At 41.5% G+C, this 14,232-nt stretch overlaps 2 protein-coding genes across 3 annotated transcripts; both read left to right on the plus strand.

The window, feature by feature from the left end:
- Positions 1-326: 326 nt before the first annotated feature.
- LOC135509637 (protein disulfide-isomerase A3-like) lies at positions 327-8,875 on the plus strand. Its single transcript, XM_064930459.1, has 13 exons — positions 327-610; positions 1,643-1,721; positions 1,913-2,030; positions 2,149-2,256; positions 2,389-2,518; positions 3,753-3,869; positions 4,179-4,304; positions 4,579-4,761; positions 7,419-7,527; positions 7,774-7,902; positions 7,993-8,072; positions 8,210-8,267; positions 8,412-8,875. Exons 1-13 carry the CDS (start codon positions 477-479, stop codon positions 8,514-8,516), a joined length of 1,476 nt encoding a protein of 491 aa, XP_064786531.1. The 5' UTR covers positions 327-476; the 3' UTR covers positions 8,517-8,875.
- Positions 8,876-9,844: 969 nt separating this feature from the next.
- LOC135509638 (apoptosis-enhancing nuclease-like) lies at positions 9,845-13,681 on the plus strand. Of its 2 annotated transcripts, none has more exons than XM_064930461.1 (4): positions 9,845-10,009; positions 10,347-11,104; positions 11,379-11,579; positions 12,669-13,681. In XM_064930461.1, exons 2-4 carry the CDS (start codon positions 10,370-10,372, stop codon positions 12,867-12,869), a joined length of 1,137 nt encoding a protein of 378 aa, XP_064786533.1. In that variant the 5' UTR covers positions 9,845-10,009; positions 10,347-10,369; the 3' UTR covers positions 12,870-13,681. The 2 variants fall into 2 exon arrangements, with proteins under 2 accessions (XP_064786533.1, XP_064786532.1); XM_064930460.1 differs by having other exon boundaries at positions 9,848-10,009; positions 10,358-11,104.
- Positions 13,682-14,232: the final 551 nt, after the last annotated feature.

Raw genomic sequence — 14,232 nt, forward strand, 5'->3', positions numbered from 1 at the left:
CAGAACATTTTTGTTTGGAAAGAAAGACACAATGTATCAATAATAATGAATAAGCAATGAACATTATAATACATACTATTTTAATATCTGTGATTTTATATTTTTCCCACAACAAATAACGTTCGTTGTACTGTATTTAGATTAATTGAACTCTGTGATCAATATTATCAGTATCATTTTTGCGATTTAAATTAAATAAAGGGGATGAATGGGGATTGGTAGTGAACAAGGAAATCATATGTGCCTGACTCTTATTGGCTGATTCAGACAGTATGACGCTGTTCAAAATCCAATGGTGAGATGCCACACTTTGTTTAGCAACGCAGTCATTCACATCCTTACCATCTCCACGAATAGCCCTTTCTCTTTCCACAAGTGCCTCCAACATTGGGCCTAGCACATTATCACATTAGGAGGGTTTCCCCAAAAAACCGGCGTTTACATTTGAATTTGCTCCTCTTTTGGCACGTTTTGCAATGTTGAAATTGTTTTTTTTCATTGTTCTCGCCGGGGCTGCCCGGGCGAGTGATGTGATAGAATTCTCTGATGATGATTTCGACAGTAAAATTGGAGATCACGGGATGATTCTAGTGGAATTCTTTGCGCCATGGTAAGGTCTACAGAAACGCATAGTTAACTACATGCTGAGGCTAAATTGTTACAATTTTGTCTCCAGTGAATAGACACTGTTAGCTAGCTAGCTCTACTGTCCAGTAACTCGCGCAAGAGGAATACATACAAAAAAAGAGTTTATAGAACTTTATAGAATTGAATAGTTGACTCTGGCTGTCAACTAACTGTTAGCTAGCTACTAGCTAACTATATGTATTAACGTTAGCTGGTTGAGGAAACAAACACTTTTCTAACGTTCCCTACTTAATGGTTAACTCATTTGCTAGGAAGTGAATGTCAAATTGGCCATAGTGACCCATTTCTGCTTTTTATTTCTTACATGCACTTTGCTGGCTACATAGCGTTGCTCGTTATCAACTATCATATGTTATACTAGTTAGCTGGGTGTCTCAGAATGGACACAGTTAGTATGTAACTAAGTTGGCTACTTTGGATGTGGTCTGGCAAGCCACAATGTTTCATTATAATAGAAAATTGAATTTTATTTCGTAGTTTCAGGTTGAGCATGAGTTTCCTCAAATGTAACTTGTTTACCTCTCAAGTTTAACTTGGAGGCTATAAGCCAGTTAAAATCACCTAACGTGGGTGCTTGGCATACCACTTTTGTAACCTTATGATTGGCCAGTGAAGTTTGGGTGGCTACTCCTGATTGGTCCCCAGAACAGTTAGCAGGTAGTTCAATGCTGTCAAACTTGAACAAGACTTTATCGGGTGATCAGAACCATCTATCCTTTTCAAGATAGTTAATATTTGATTATTTTCATTCACAGATTTGTATTTTCCAGCAATAATGTGGATTTCCATTTTCCTCAACGTTGCGGCTGCGTGTATTAACGTTAATTTGCACCCATCCATTTAATCCATCACGCAGGTATCAAATTCCACCTGCTTTTAAAGGCCACCCATCCTCTAGATTTCAAACTAAGGTCTGAATGGATTATTAACGGCAACATAAGGGTCAAGCTTTTGTTTTACTGATCTCAGTTTACCTCACTTGTGTGTCCCTCAGGTGTGGCCATTGTAAACGGCTAGCTCCGGAGTTTGAGGTGGCAGCAACACGTCTGAAAGGCATTGTCGCATTGGCCAAGGTACTTTAGTCACTTAATGCACCTACCGTTTGTACATTAAAATGTTACCTTTGGATTACAACCAGTTGTGTGAAATCTCCATACTCCTGTAAAGACAGCCATGTCTACAAGGTTCATAAACTGAGTTAGTCACCTAGTTTGTGCTCTTTGTCACATTCACTAAGTAATGGCCACCTGTCATTGTGCTTTAGGTCGACTGCACGGTCCAAAACAATGTGTGCCAGAAGTACGGAGTTAGCGGTTACCCAACACTGAAGATCTTCAAAGACGGAGAGGATGCCGGTGCCTACGATGGGCCCAGAACTGCAGGTATTTGGACTTATAATGCCGTGTTAAGTCTGATACGCTTAGATACAAAAGCATAATAAATGCCTGTCACCTATTGCATGTTTTGACCAGGTATTTCAATGGTTTCTCTCTCTGTCAGATGGGATTGTGAGCCATCTAAAGAAGCAGGCTGGCCCATCTTCCGTAGAGCTCAAGACCGAGGCAGATTTTACGAAGTATGTCGGAGACCGTGACGCAAGTGTTGTGGGTAGGTTTAGCCTTTGGAAGTTGACCTCTTCATAAATAAACAAAACTAAATGACAGAGTAAAGTTTTTCAACTTTTTCCTTTGTCAATCATATTTGACTTTATGGCATATTTCCTGTGTCTGTCCTGTCCAGGTTTCTTTGCTGACGGTGGAAGCCCAGCCCAAGCAGAGTTCCTTAAGTCGGCCAGTGCCCTCCGAGAGTCCTTCCGCTTTGCACACACCAACTCTGGGGAGCTACTCCAGAATCATGGCGTGGAGGGAGAGTGAGTGCTCCTCTTAACATTGTGTTTTCTCCACTTACCCCGAGTGTAGACCAGCTTTAATATTGCAGATTGTGGCTTCTACCAATATAATTGTCTAACATTTCCAATTCCCATTCCGTGTTATTATTATATTTCCCTAACCCCTCCCCTAGTTGGAGTAAACTAATGCACAACATCACTTAGGCTTCTACTTCCAGCTCATACATACTATATACATTTTACAAACACCATATTTTACATTGTTAGGTTCTAATTCTCAGAGTAAAAAACTCAATGGACGCTATGAAAGCTCAACCAAGTTTATTCTTCCCAGAGGATCGATACAGCTGCATTAGACACAAACCTTTTCACACAAGCACTGATATTTAACCCTTCCTCCTAGGCTGTGTCCACTTACACATCTGTAAAAACATTGTCTTTACTGCTAGGCAAGACACTAAGTGGTACGGGCCATTCAATTTTTATTTCTCCCTTAACCTGACCTGACCTGATCCCCCCCCCCCCCATCACTAATCCATGGCTCTCGCCGCTTATCAATTCCTGCCACGTGATCGCTTCCCTGCACTCAATATTTCAATTGGATACCTGATATCATGTAAACGTTATACATTACCCTCTCTCCCTCAGTGACATGAATAAGTATATTTCATATTCTCAGACCCTGACAACATTAGTTATTTTGTTTGCTTTTAGTCTCATTCTTCAGTAACCCTCAACCCCTCCTATCTCTGAATACCATCCAGATGATTTGCTATATATTAATCAGCTGTGATTCACTAAAGTTCTGAACCTTTCTAGGTGCATAGTTTCTACAGATTGTAAATTAAATGGAACAATTTTTGCTCGGAGCATGTGTGACTATGACTTTTCAAATCACCCAGCGGTGATTGCAATTCTTCAGCCATTCCTGAACCTTTGACCAAAAACAAGCTACATATGGACAAAACAAATGATCTAATGATTCTGTCTCTTCACAGCAGAATATGCAGAGCTGGGATGCTTGTATTATATATATATATATAAAATATTCCCCTGCAATAAAACAGAACACAAGCAGTCAGATCGAGAGACATAATATATATATTAAAAATTCCATTGGTTGCGAGAATTTTGTATACTTTATATAGAAAAACTCAAACATTTTGAATCTGGTGTTTTGTGTATCAGTTCATAGATTATGTTTGAGTGTCCTTATGTCTCTCGATCTGACTGCTTGTGTTCTGTTTTATTGCAGGGGAATCATTCTGTTCCGTCCAGCACGCCTCAGCAACAAATTTGAAGAGAGCAGTATCAAGTTCAGTGAGGACAAGTTCACCAACGCCATGATCAAGAAGTTTGTCCAGGATAACATGTGAGTTTTACCACCTCAAAATGTTCTCCCTCGTGTTGCCAGCAGTAAAAAAACATTGGCAGTTTGAATGGATGTTTGTTGTTGGTGTATTTAATGAATTCTTGGGAGATGCATGGGCCAGTTAAGTCCAATTTCTCTGTGAAGAGTAGCCCTTTTTAAAAAAAAAAATTCAATCCCACAGTCGAGATGGATGAGATGGTGACATATTTTTAACAAGTTGTACATCTTTTACACTGTATTTTGGATGCTGACATTAATGAAACGAGTTGTACCTCTAACACTGATATAAATATTTTTTTTCTCCATCAGCTTTGGAATGTGCCCCCACATGACTGATGACAATAAGGACCAAATGAAGGAAAAGGACCTGCTGGTGGCCTACTATGATGTGGACTATGAGAAGAACCCCAAAGGCTCCAACTACTGGAGGAACCGGTAGAGTCCCTAATAAATAACACGTACTCCCAGGAGGAAACCTCCTTTGTGTGCCTTAGTGTATTTTCTCTAGCTGTCAGTTCCCAAGTTCCTAAACTTGTACCTCATTTTGTGTACTCTGAATTCTGGTTTCCTGGACACTGATGGGGAAAAGCATGTTCAATGGAGATTTGCAACAGATTTGCACACAAGTGGGATCCTTTTTGGGATCCATGACAAAATGTTCCAAAGCATTGTTGTATGAACCCAGCTCCCTCTCTCTTGCTGTCTATAGGGTGATGAAGGTGGCCAAGAGCTTCCTGGACCAGGGGAAAACGCTGAACTTTGCCGTGGCCAGCAAGAACAGCTTCAGCCACGACATCTCTGAGATGGGCCTGGACGCCAGCTCCAGCGAGCTGCCCGTGGTCGGCATCCGCACTGCCAAGGGAGACAAATACGTCATGGCTGAGGAGTTCTCGTAAGTGTCACTCACCATGCAACTCAAAATGGCATTTCGGACTTGGTATCTCTTAGGTTAGGGTTACGTAGAACTGGGCGATATAGACACAAATGCAATAAATTCCAATGTTTTTTTTGGGGGGGGTGGGGGTGCTAGAACTGGGAGAAATGGACAAAGTTATATCGCGATAAATGTAACTTTTGCTCGATAACAACAAATACCATAACATTTAACTGACAGTTGCTTTACATTACAAGCGGCAGGGCTGTAGAGTTTTTTATTTTTGTATTTTTTATTTTTTTAAACATTTTCTTCCCAGTGCCAAGACAACTGAGATGGTGGCCTATGATTAAAAAAAGTAAACTCTTTGATCTAGGAAATGCATCATTGATATTATGTGCAACCTGTCAAAATAGGATCCAGAATAATCAATGTATTTTTCGACTCAGAGAATTGGCTGACGTCTTTGTGCACATTGGCCTAAGGGACGTATTATTGACCACCTGAGGAAGTGGGAACTCAAAACACTTAGCTAGATTGCTAAATCTAAAATATGGTATTGCTGCTTAATTTCTGACTCAGTAAATGTAGGCTAATGTCCTACAAAAACATTGTCCAGCACTAGGGCTAGGCTACTTGATGCAGGGCTATTCGCTGTGAGCGGTGTGCTCCGCGGCACATCAAAAACATACCACACTACAGCCTACTCCGGCTGTAAAGTGGCGCCATGAAATCAGTATTATGAGGTGAGGCATGTATTTATTTTTTATTTGACCTTTATTTAACTAGGAAAGTCAGATAAGAACAAATCCTTATTTTCAATGACGGCCTAGGAACAGTGGGTTAACTGCCTGTTCAGGAGCAGAACGACAGATTTTTACCTTGTCAGCTCGGTGGTTTGAACTTGCAACCTTCCGGTTACTAGGCCCTAACCACTAGGCTACCCTGCTGCCCCAAAATGTATGATGTACTCTCAGGAAAGCTGTTACACTCCCCTCTAACTAGAACGACAGTAGTTTTTCCTGTCTTTTTCCCGCAATAGCATTTTGAGCAACGGTCATACAATGCCTTCAAAGTATTCACACCCCCTTGACTTTTTCCACGTTTGGTTGTTGCAGTCTGAATTTTGTACTGAATGCAGAGTGTTATGTTTGGGGAACATCTGCTACAGCACATTACTGAGTACCTCTCCATATTTCCTGGCATAGTGGTGGCTGCATCATGTTTGTGTGCCTGTAATCGTTAAGGGGGAGTTTTTCAGGATAAAAAAATTAACTAAATGGAGCTAAGCACAGGCAAAATCCTAGAGGAAAACCTGGTTCGGTCTGCTTTCCACCAGACACTGGGAGATGAATTCACCTTTCAGTAGGATAATAACATTAAACACATGGCCAAATCTACACTGGAGTTGCTTACCAAGAGGACCATGAATGTTCCTGAGTGGCTGAGTTAGATTTACAAGCAGATTTAAGTCAAAACTATAGCAAAACCTGAAAAATGGTTGTCTAGCAATGCTCAACAACCAATTTGACAGGGCTTGAAGATTTTTGAAAAGAATAATGGGCAAATGTTGCACAATCCAGGTGTGGAAAGCTCTTAGACTAACCCAGACAGACTTAATGCTGTAATCGCTGCCAAAGGTGATTCTAACATGATTGATTCAGGGGGTTGAATATTTATGTAATCGATTGTATACATTTTTTTTTAACATCAATTTGATTTTTCCCCCCATGAGTATTTTGTGTTGATCGTTGACAAACTACTAAATCCATGTTTAATCTCACTTTGTAACACACCAACATGTGGAAAAAGTCAAGGGTTTTGAATATCTTCTGAAGGCACTGTATGCTTGGGGTTCTCAAAATGCATCGCTCCCTCGTCTTTGTACACAGTGGGGCGAGGGAGTGAGCGTCAGCAGCCGACAGGGACAGGTAGATACTGTTAACTCGAAATGACACAAGGTTCCAGTTTAACAAAGTTTACTATACTGTATGAACACACTACAAGGTAGCCATTCCACTCAAGGCTAGGTCCATCAACAACCAAACTTCCTGTGCAGGCACACTCTTGACAGAGTGATAGCCCGTAATAACAGAAATATAGGGATACTTAAAACATGAACTTAACAGATACTTTCATAGCAGGAATCAACATAATGCATAGGCTATTACTGTTGACCAAATAATGGTTTTAGAACAATCTACACAGGAACGTTGTGGATCAAAATGACCAATGTAAGCCAAAATGCTTTGGTAAGAGGAAGACCATGTGGGTGTCTGTAATTTTTCGTTGTATCGTTCCAGCTCTAGGGTGACAGACTGGTTAATGATTTAGTGGTTATGAGTTTATTGATCATACAAGTGCGACCTGTAATTTACCTAGGGAATTCACACGCACTCATCACCTTCACATAACAGTGAGTACAACCTGCCATTGAATTCCGTTAACATTTCAAGCGTCCCTTGAAGAATGCTAAAAAGAACTTGGGGCTTTTGGAGCCAAATTTGTGTCATTTAAACTCTGTGGCAAAGGATATCATGTACACTTTCCACCCAATATAGACGCACTAATGGGTCTTGATGACCTCGGTAGAAGTAGAAACGTCCTGTGTATGGGTTTTATTTCCCCACGTGCTATTCCCTACTGATTCAGTCCAATGTCTTGGTCTTCCACAGACGTGACGGCAAGGCCCTAGAGCGTTTCCTGCAGGACTACTTTGACGGCAAGCTGAAGCGTTACCTCAAGTCTGAGCCCAGCCCTGAGAACAATGACGGCCCCGTCAAGGTGAGTCAGCACTTGAGACTGAAATTGTAAGTGGTTAAGGGTGGGTGCTCCCAAACCTGGGGGAGAAACACAGCAACTCAATGATTTCCAATGAGAGCAGTGTGTTGGGGGAGGGCCTAGGTTTATGTTGTGCTGTTTGAGAGATTCCCCTAGTTTACGCCATTTTTAAAAAAGCACGGGTTTTCTCAAGGTTTGTCTGTGTAAATCATTCTCACCAAGGCTAACTTTTTTCCCTCTGTTCTCCAGACTGTGGTGGCTGAGAACTTTGACGCCATTGTGAACAACGAGGAAAAGGACGTGCTGATTGAGTTCTACGCCCCGTGGTGCGGCCACTGCAAGAGCCTGGAGCCCAAGTGGAAAGAGCTGGGAGAGAAGGTAAGGGCTACTGATTTTTAAATCTTGACTATGTCATGGCCATTCTACATTGGCACGTGAGACTAACCCTTTCCCTCCCCTAACTCACAGCTGTCCAGTGATCCCAACATTGTCATCGCAAAGATGGATGCCACAGCCAATGACGTCCCATCTCAATACGAAGTCAGGGGGTGAGTGATAAGTCTTCCAAGTCAGAACTATTTGGAAAGTGCTTGACACATAAAGGACCTACATGTCAAACAAGTCCCGTCTGTGTTACACCTTGATCTTCATGTCCCCCCCCCCCCCCCCCATACCACTGTTTCAGATTCCCCACCATCTTCTTTGCTCCAGCTGGACAGAAAATGAACCCAAAGAAATATGAGGTTCGTCCCGAGTATACATAACATATACGCCTTAGGTTAAAGTATCTGGCTCATGTAAGACTCAAAGGGTACTCCCACTTAGACCTCATTGTCTCACTTTGATGCAGCAGCTTACCTGGGTTTGATGGGTTTTTTTTTTTTCAGGGTGCTCGCGAGGTCAGTGATTTTATCTCCTACCTGAAAAGGGAGGCCACCAACCCTCTGGTGGCTGAAGAAGAGAAGTCCAAGAAGAAGCAGACCGAGCTATAGAAGCTCAACTGGAGCCAACATTCTGAGGCGGGAAACACTGACGGAACTAAATTATATTCCAATTTTTAGTGAACTACAGAATGCTCTGAACCCTCCCTTGGGTCCTGCTGCTCTGGGAACACTGGAAGGTGGTGGTGGCCAGGGCCTGCCTGATTTTAAATGTATGGAAAGAGGGACAGTTTTGAAATTGAGATTTATTTCCCCTGGTCTGTCCCTCTGATGCACTTTGGTTTGAGACCAATTTCCAGTCATCTATTGTTTATTTTTTTCTGAAAGCGGGGTGGTTATGGTCATTTTATTTTTAACCACGTTTTTGTACATTTTGGAAGGATTGGGAATAAAAGGCCAACAAAACAAAATGCATGTTTTTATTTGAATTTATGGAGAAATGTATCTGTTTTCAGTCGGGTGTATAGAACATTATTAAGCTGTGTATGACCCTAGTAGTAGAATAGAAAAATATATAATTCCTTGAGGAATTTTATGGTAATTAGGATCTAAAACATATTCTTCAAAGCCACAGAGGACCATTCTATAGAATGTTGCACTTTTAATGTGAGTGTTTTTATAGCTTACTCCTTGACCTAAAAGCATGCTCCATGGAGATACTCTATTGAAAGGGTGTTTTAGTCCAGGAATAGGCTTATTCTGTTTCCAGGAAACTGGCCTTGATTATGAGAGGCCATTTCCAAAGACACCAGTGTGCACTCTTTTGTAACAAAGTCGAGTGTAATGGTTTATTTTCCTCTTGTGAAAACAGTTTGTGCTTTGTAGATGTTGCTGTGTAATGTCATTGATCTTTGAGCAGAGGTGTGAAATTCTTCTGTGACCACTGATTCATAGATTAAGCACCTGAATGGTTAAGGACAGGGGTAATTGAGTACTATATGAGAAGGTCTTGTCACATTTCCTAGGTGGCAAAGGTCTGCCTACAGAGCGCTATATCGAACTGCTAATACAGTTTGGGGTGTCAGGTAGCCTAGAGGTTAGAGCGTTGGGCCAGTAACCAAATGGTTGCTAAATTGAATCCCCGAGCTGACAAGGTAAAAATCTGCCGTTCTGTACCTGAACAAGGCAGTTAACCCACTTGCGCAAACTAGGCCGTCATTGTAAATAAGAATTTGTTCTTAAATTACTTGCCTGGAAAATAAAAATACAGTACTTGTAAAGGCCCAGTGCACTATTGTGAAACAATATTTTTGCCCTAAAATATATTTTGAATTAACTTTCTTTTGGGGGTGCTGCAGTACCCCTACTTCCTGCTGCTATGTCCCTGAGTTCCAATCTGTGTGAATCAGATTTGAACGCTGGAATTGAGTTACCTCTCCAGTAGAGGGCAGCATCTTTTGAGCTTTTTCAGCACATTTTGTTAACCTGGAAGTTATTCTGTGAAACGAGTCACATCAGGCCACGAGCCAATCAGTGTCAAGTCAGTAAACCTTGCCTGGGCTTGTTCAGTCGAGTGTTCGGGACGGGTGGACGTGTCAGCAGAGGTACTGTATGCTATCCATGCTTTAGGTCATTTATGTATTAAGTCGTTAGCATAATGTTTTGGTTAGTCAATGTCATACAGCTAAGCAATTACCTTATGTTATTTTTTCGACATTTTGATTTGTTCATTTTGATTTTGCCACGTTGGTAACACGCGGTCCGGAGCACGGACATATGTGACATTTAGACACTATCTTTGGCATCATCTCTACTCTTTAGTCATGAATTTGTTAGTTTTCTCAATTGGGGTAGCTAGTTCTAGCTATTGTGCCATAACGTAAACTTGTAGTCTAATTTTGTCTTTTCGTTCGTTTTTTTGCCAATTAAATAAATAAAAAGGTGTGTTGCAGATGTGATACTACATGGAAAGAGCGATGTTTGAAGCATGCACTTCAACTGGAAGTAAAACCCATCGCAAATCTTGGGGACTTATCAACAACTACAGATATTTATCCCGGAAAGCCATGTTCCTCAGTGCAGTGGAGAACGCCAGAGCACGGAAGAAGCATCAAAAGAAGAATAACATCTCCAATAAGAGAAAAAGGATAGAGGAAAACAATAAAACGCCGGACACTATCCAAAGAGTAAAAAATATAAAATTACCTGCGAGACACACGTGTCTAGAAGTTGATAGCACTCTAAAAACAACCGACTCATGGCCTCATGTTGCTAAATTTGGACTGCCATTGCCCCTCACAGTAGAGGGTTTACCGATAGCTGCTTCTGGGGACAACCGTGTAGCCAACCAGCAGACTTCAGAAGGCAAAAATCTGGTTGGGCGCGCTCTGAGTGAACTATGGGAGGTAGACAGTGGATTCTCCTCTGAGGTCAGCCCTCCTGCTAGTGGACGCACTTCTCCCTGCCTCACCATGTGCCCGACCACGGTGGTGGCAATGGACTGCGAGATGGTTGGTACAGGGCTGGCTGGGCGCACTAGTGAATTGGCACGCTGCAGCTTGGTAGATTACCATGGCAATGTCCTCTACGATAAGTACATCCGTCCGTGCCAGGCTGTGACCGACTACAGGACCCGTTGGAGTGGCATCCAGAGGCACCATTTACAGAACGCTCTGCCCTTCCCCAAGGCTAGGACAGAGGTAAGAAGAGAACTAACCCCTAATCATCACAATATTGTCTGGTTCTATTTGGCCTTTTTAATAGCATTATTTCCTTTGTGACTTCTGGACCAAAGATTACAGTATTCTATATGCTAAAAATCCCAACTGGACCTAGCCAGGGTCACAAAGGAAAGTAGATGTGCAATTTGAAGCCATTTATGATTTGTTTAATACTTTGATTATTCCTATTTGTCTTTTATGTGTGTTCCTGTTGATAATGGCCACCAATACTATGTCTGCTTTTCTGGTCCAGATACTAGGAATACTGGATGGGAAAGTGGTGATCGGCCATGCTCTGTACAACGACTTCCGGGCCTTGGATTTCAACCACCCGGGTCACATGATCAGGGACACAAGTGGTATGCGTCTGCTCAGGCGACTGGCTGGCTTCCCCACAAAGCGCTGCGTCTCACTCAAGATTCTGGCCAACAGCCTCCTAAACAGGAAAATACAGGTGAGCGTTCCCCTCTGTGTGTTTGGTGACCATGTTTTTAAAAGCGTCTGAGGTTAGGGATCTGAAAAGATCAATGGCTATCTTAACCTCTCTAGGGTATGTGGGTCCCACCTGGCCAATATCCAGTGAGATTGCAGAGCGCCAAATTCAATACAACTATTAAACATCATTTTAAAGATTTAACTTCTTGTGAATCCAACCACGGTGTCAAATTTCAAAAATGCTTTACGGCGAAAGCATACCTTACAATTATTTGAGAACATAGCCCAGCAGACAAATCATTACAAACAGTAACCAGCCAAGTGGAAGAGTTAAACAAGTCAAATATAGAGCACTCAGAAGACATTAATTTATTCAATAAATGTTCCCTTTGTTCGATAAAGTCTCTTTGTATCTGAAAACCTCCATTTTGTTTGTTTTATTCAGTAATCCACAGGCTCAAACGCAGTCACAACAGGCAGACGACAAATCCAATGTTCATAGAAACATGTCAAACGATGTTTATATTCAATCCTCAGGTTGTTTTTAGCCTAAATGATCTATAATATTTCAACCGGACAATAACGTTGTCAATATTAAAAGGTATACAAGAAAGGCACTCTCTCTGTGACACGGCAGGGTCCACTCATTCAGACTGCTCTTACTCCCTCATTGTTCAGAATACAAGCCCAAAACAATTTCTAAAGACTTGACTTCTAGTGGAAGACATAGAAACTGCAATTTGAGTCCTAAGTCAATGGATACTGTAATGGCATTGAATAGAAAACTACACACACAAATATTTCTACTTCCGGAATGGATTTTTCTCTGGTTTTTGCCTGCCAAATCAGTTCTGTTATACTCAGACATTATTTTAAGTTTTGGAAACTTTAGTGTTTTCTATCCAAATCGACTAATTATATGCATATCCTATCTTCTGGGCCCGAGAAGAAGGCAGTTTAATTTGGGCATGCTTTTCATCCAAAATTCCAAAAGCTGCCCTCTACCCTAGAGAAGTTAATAGTCTTGACTGTGTTGGGTTGGTCATTGGCGTTGAACGTTTGTCATTTTGAGTCTGATGTCACGTGGTCTTTGTCTTGTCCCTGACAGGTTGGAAGGAGGGGCCACAGTTCAGTGGAGGATGCTCTGGCTTCCTTGGACCTGTATAAACTCGTGGAGGGGGAGTGGGAACAGGACATGCGAGAGAGAATGACGGACCGAGGCACAGGCATTCTCCCAGACCCCGCTACCTTAAACCACTACATGCAGGACCAGTACTGGCCAGAGGACTTGACCGATGATAGCCATTGAGAGAAGCCTGTATAGGAGGGTTGATGGGGTAGATGTAGGCCAAGGGGCTTTAAGTCAAATGATCCAAGTTTGGCAAGCATGGCAGTATGGTTCAGTCAATATCAAGCTGCTCTTCTGACTGGCTATTAACTGAAGTTTGTGGAAAAAGAGGTGATATTATTAAATGAATCTGATTAGCTGATGTTGCACACATTCATGGTGGGAGCCACAGTTTCCACAGGGGATAAGGTCATGGCAACACATCCAGTCGCTCAATGTCAAGAATGGAAATCTTGGAACAAATGCAATGACACGGGATTTATTTGAATGCATTCCATCCATATGTATTTTGTGTATGTAGAGCATGTTTGACTTAACATGTAGATAAAGTGGTAATTGGATACGAAACACATGCTTAACTTACTACTTGGATAATTACAACAATGCCTGGAAGTCTATGGGTATCTGCTAGTAGCCCTTGTTATAACAGCAGTTAAAAGGTAGTTTTGCAAACCAATGTTAACTTCCTTCATACTGGACACACACAATTTTATTATCCATGGGTTCATCAAACTCTGGAAGTAGATAATGGGCCTCTGCGGCAAAATCCTGAAGTATTCCTTTAACTCACCATTTTAAGCTTTCTTGCATGAAATTACACCAGTATCTCCCGGTGAGTGGTCCTTTGCCCCTTCAGTCACCTAATAGTGAACCATACTGCCAACTTGATGTTTTATGCTGCTGTTCTATGAAGACCCTGCTGTGCCTGTGCCCTAATTGGATATCAATATATTGGAATAAAATAATTTACGAAAATGTTTACTGTCTCTTAACTAGAGGTCGGTTGATTATTTTTAATACTGATTATTGGAGGAACAAAAAAAGCCGATGCCGATTCTGTTTATTTGTAATGACAATTACAACAATACTGAATGAACAATGAACACTTATTTTAACTTCATACATCAAATAATGAAACATGTTCAATTTGGTTTAAATAATGCAAAAACAAAGTGTTGGAGAAGAAAGTAAAAGTGCAATATGTGCCATGTAAAAAAAGCTAACGTTTCAGTTCCTTGCTCAGAACATGAGAACATATGAAAGCTGGTGGTTCCTTTTAACACGAGTCTTCAATATTCCCAGGTAAGAAGTTTTAGGTTGTAGTTATTAGGACTATTTCTCTATACCATTTGTATTTAATATACCTTTGACTATTGGATGTTCTTATAAGCACTTCAGTATTGCCAGTGTAACAGTATAGCTCCCGTCCCTCTCCTCGCCCCAGGAACACATCGACGACAGCCAACCTCGAAGCATTGTTCAACTACTTCAAGGTCTCAGCGAGTGACGTCACCGATTGAAACGTGATTAGCTAGCCATTTCA

The sequence above is a fragment of the Oncorhynchus masou genome, chromosome 22 (genome assembly GCF_036934945.1).
Source record: "Oncorhynchus masou masou isolate Uvic2021 chromosome 22, UVic_Omas_1.1, whole genome shotgun sequence".
NCBI lineage: Eukaryota > Metazoa > Chordata > Actinopteri > Salmoniformes > Salmonidae > Oncorhynchus > Oncorhynchus masou.

Excerpts from the sequence above, each read along its gene's own strand:
- LOC135509637 (XM_064930459.1), top strand. The coding sequence starts at position 477 with ATGTTGAAATTGTTTTTTTTCATTGTTCTCGCCGGGGCTGCCCGGGCG. Across the intron at positions 3,870-4,178 it reads AAGTTTGTCCAGGATAACAT|CTTTGGAATGTGCCCCCACA; the intron begins GTGAGTTTTACC and ends TTTCTCCATCAG. Across the intron at positions 8,268-8,411 it reads TGAACCCAAAGAAATATGAG|GGTGCTCGCGAGGTCAGTGA; the intron begins GTTCGTCCCGAG and ends TTTTTTTTTCAG.
- LOC135509638 (XM_064930461.1), top strand. The coding sequence starts at position 10,370 with ATGGAAAGAGCGATGTTTGAAGCATGCACTTCAACTGGAAGTAAAACC. Across the intron at positions 11,105-11,378 it reads TCCCCAAGGCTAGGACAGAG|ATACTAGGAATACTGGATGG; the intron begins GTAAGAAGAGAA and ends TTTCTGGTCCAG. Across the intron at positions 11,580-12,668 it reads TCCTAAACAGGAAAATACAG|GTTGGAAGGAGGGGCCACAG; the intron begins GTGAGCGTTCCC and ends TGTCCCTGACAG.